A 3,255-nucleotide genomic window follows, 5' to 3' on the forward strand; every position below is an offset into this window, starting at 1 on the left:
CCCAACCATGAACAAATTTTGTCCGGTCACTAACTTTCAAATTTTAATTTAATAAAATCATGACCAAACAAAATCAATCCTCTCTTCCCCCTTTGGCCTCTTAGTGGATCTTGCAGTTGGATTGTAGGTGAAAAAAAGGGTCATCCGTTGGTGCAATAGATATGATTAAGAATCCAATTCAACATATAAAAAAGTTAAAAAAAAAAAAAGAATCCTACCATAATATCCACCAACAGAAAAAAAAACATAAGATATATACCAAAAGGGTTTTTTAAAAAATAACGTAATATATATTTTTAAAAAATACAAAATGGAAAAGATAATAAAAATCTAGTTGAAAAATATAATTAAACTAAAGATACGATGACCCCATAAAATCATCATGATGACTTTTAGTGATGAACTATATATGCACACACTTCTCCAGCTTGCACTTTGGACCTTCTAGAAGCATTTTTTTTTTTGGCTCCAATGAGTAGGAAATCTCTCCTTTTCAGCTCTCCTATCTCACCTCTCTCTATCATGGATGGAGATAGTGAATGACATATACATACATATATATATATATATGGGGTGCCCTTTTTTTATTCTTTGGAGATGCTGTCATTGTTGGTAAAGGGCTTTTCAAATCGTATCATCACTCAATGTGATCTCCAGTGCTTAGCCATTTCAAACCCATTTTTGCTGTAGTGATAGTCTTCAATGGTTTGATCAATCTCAGCTTGTGTGTTCATCACAAAAGGACCATACTGAACCACTGGTTCATTCAACGGTTGACCTGCAATGAGCACAAATCTCAATGGCTTTGATGATCTGTTCCACACACTTAGACCATTCCCTGGACCCAAAACTGCCATATGGTTAGGTGGTATGGGTGAATTGTTTTGGTACCCAAGCACTCCTTCACCTTCAATTACGTATGCAAATGCATTCCATGATTCTGGGATGTGCTGGTGAACTTGTGTACTTGGCCTTAAACTGAAATCCAAGTACATCGCCGGGGTTCGGGTGTAGACAGGAGATTGGACTCCCATCGATTCCCCGGCGATCACTCGTACTTCTACACCATCTTCTTCTGCACTTGGAATGTCCTTACTTAAGAGCTCCTGATACCTTGGTTCAATCCTGGCAAGATTTTTTCAAAATATTCATGTTCAACATTCATGTTTGACGTATTTTCAAATATGAATAGAAATAGTATGGGATTTTGCTAAACAGGAAATATTGTAGAAGATGTGATGAATTTTCATGACTTTTGCAGATAAAAACAGGTAATTTGAAAACTTGTCCCTTTTCCAGAAAAAGCAAACTTGTCATCTATCTCTTGAATTATTTTAAAAATCCATTGTTCAACAAACTATATAAATAGATAAAATACAAGTAATATTTGTATTAAGTAAAAACATCATGTACCAGTCAAAGCAAGGAAGACAAATTACATATTAATTAGCTGAAAATATTTGAAAGACATTCACTTTATTCATAAAAATGGTCTTCAAAATCAAATAGTAATTTGCTGGTTGAAAAAAAAGAAAGAAAGTAAATTTATAGATTGGCTCCCAAAACCATTTTCCACGAATTATCCAAGAATGCGAAGGTCAAATCCGAATTAAAGTTTCTTACATTTTGTCTTGGGATGAGAGATTGATCCAAAGCTGCAAACCCTTGTGAACACCCTCTCCAGCAGGCATTTCAGAGTGGATTATTCCTCTTCCTGCTGTCATCCACTGCTTCATTCAACCAATAAATCAAAAACCCAATTCGTTTTTGTAAAATAAAAAACCCAAAAATTTGACCAGATCTGTCATTTGAATCATTCGAAGGAGAAAATAATTACCTGCACATCCCCAGTATGAATTGTACCTTTATGCCCTGCAAAATCTTGATGAGTGATACCTCCCTGATATCCAAAAAAAAAAAACAGAGCCCCAAATGTCAGTTGTTTCTCAAGTATCAATTTGTGTGGTTTTTGTAGAAATTAATGAAACAAGAAATTTACCTGTAACATGTATGTAACTGTTTCAAACCCTGTAAAAAACCACAAACAACATTTACGTCACAAGAATATGATACAGATTTATGGTAAGAAAATTCAAAGAACCTCTGTGAGGATGATCAGGAAATCCAGCCGGAGGAGACACTGCAAACAAAAAAACAAAAATGTTCAATAAATGCAAAATATATATATTCTCATATCGGACACTAGTGAAGCTATACCTGTAAAATCATCCATCATAAGGAAAGGATCCAAAGTCTTCAATTCACTCCTGAAATCATATACAAAGAATCAAATTTGGAAAATAAAGATAAAAACCCAGAAAGGCAAAGAGAAAGAAAAAAAAATCAAGAAACCTTCCAATGCATCTGCGGACAACAGCACCGTCACCCTCGCGTTGATGCTTGGGAAGAAACTTCTTAGTGACCAATCTTGGTCGAGCGAAAGAGGATTCAGACATGATTGTTCTTTTTCTTTTCTAAACAATGATTCTACGGATGTCTGCAATGAATGAGTTGTTGTGTAAGCAATCAATCTCTCTATTTATGTGTTTGAATGATGTTGGGGGGTTTATATATAAGTAGTGAAACTGGGAGATTGGGACCCAAAAAGATGAGGGAAAGAGTTAAAAATGGGGGGGTTGGAGGCGTGGGGAAACATTTGCACTGGGACCCATTTATTCCATCCTTGGACCAATCATCATCATGATGTCAAGCTTTTGTCATCATCTTTTTGTCTATACATTTTCTAGATCTTTTTTTCACCTTAATTACACTTTAGGATTGATTGAATTTGAATTAGTTTTATTACTCATTTACTCAATATACACAAAATAAATTATTAACATATAAATTAATTACTTGGAAATCATTTCAATCCAATTTGAAAATTAGAAAACTTTTTAGATTTTACCATAAGATAAGATGATATAATTTAGGGGTTTTGATGGTATATTTGCAAAAAAAGACATAAGGAGTCATCCTTTTTAACTATATAATAATAATAATTGAATGACATCTTTCATACCTATGCATTGCGCTGTATTTGTTTATAAAAAACAAAAGCCTATCATTTTGACTTTTTTTCTTTCTTATTATTATTATTATTATTATTATTATTATAGCAGCCTTACATATAATATTGATTGGCCAACTTGGTCATCTTGTCATGTGCCATTTTATGCTTGGCTTGCTTCAATTGGATTTAAAGGAGTTAATTTATCGATTTAATTTAATTAAATAATTTTATTTATTTAACTA

The 3,255-nt window shown here is 33.2% G+C and overlaps 1 protein-coding gene across 1 annotated transcript; it reads right to left on the reverse strand.

The window, feature by feature from the left end:
• Positions 1-320: 320 nt before the first annotated feature.
• LOC107896969 (pirin-like protein) lies at positions 321-2,555 on the reverse strand. Its single transcript, XM_016822290.2, has 7 exons — positions 2,353-2,555; positions 2,218-2,267; positions 2,102-2,140; positions 2,000-2,028; positions 1,838-1,900; positions 1,624-1,727; positions 321-1,125 (listed from the first exon to the last, which is right to left on the reverse strand). The coding sequence occupies exons 1-7, from the start codon at positions 2,454-2,456 to the stop codon at positions 642-644; spliced, it is 873 nt and encodes a 290-aa protein (XP_016677779.1). The 5' UTR covers positions 2,457-2,555; the 3' UTR covers positions 321-641.
• Between the last annotated feature and the right edge of the window lie 700 nt (positions 2,556-3,255).

Source organism: Gossypium hirsutum, chromosome A10, assembly GCF_007990345.1.
Source record: "Gossypium hirsutum isolate 1008001.06 chromosome A10, Gossypium_hirsutum_v2.1, whole genome shotgun sequence".
Lineage (NCBI taxonomy): Eukaryota > Viridiplantae > Streptophyta > Magnoliopsida > Malvales > Malvaceae > Gossypium > Gossypium hirsutum.

Bases quoted from the DNA above. Each gene is read 5' to 3' on its own strand.
- LOC107896969 (XM_016822290.2), bottom strand. From the start codon at position 2,456: ATGTCTGAATCCTCTTTCGCTCGACCAAGATTGGTCACTAAGAAGTTT. The intron at 2,141-2,217 runs GTATAGCTTCAC...TTTTGTTTGCAG, and splicing joins TATGATGGATGATTTTACAG to TGTCTCCTCCGGCTGGATTT. The intron at 1,901-1,999 runs GTAAATTTCTTG...TTTGGATATCAG, and splicing joins CAGTTACATACATGTTACAG to GGAGGTATCACTCATCAAGA.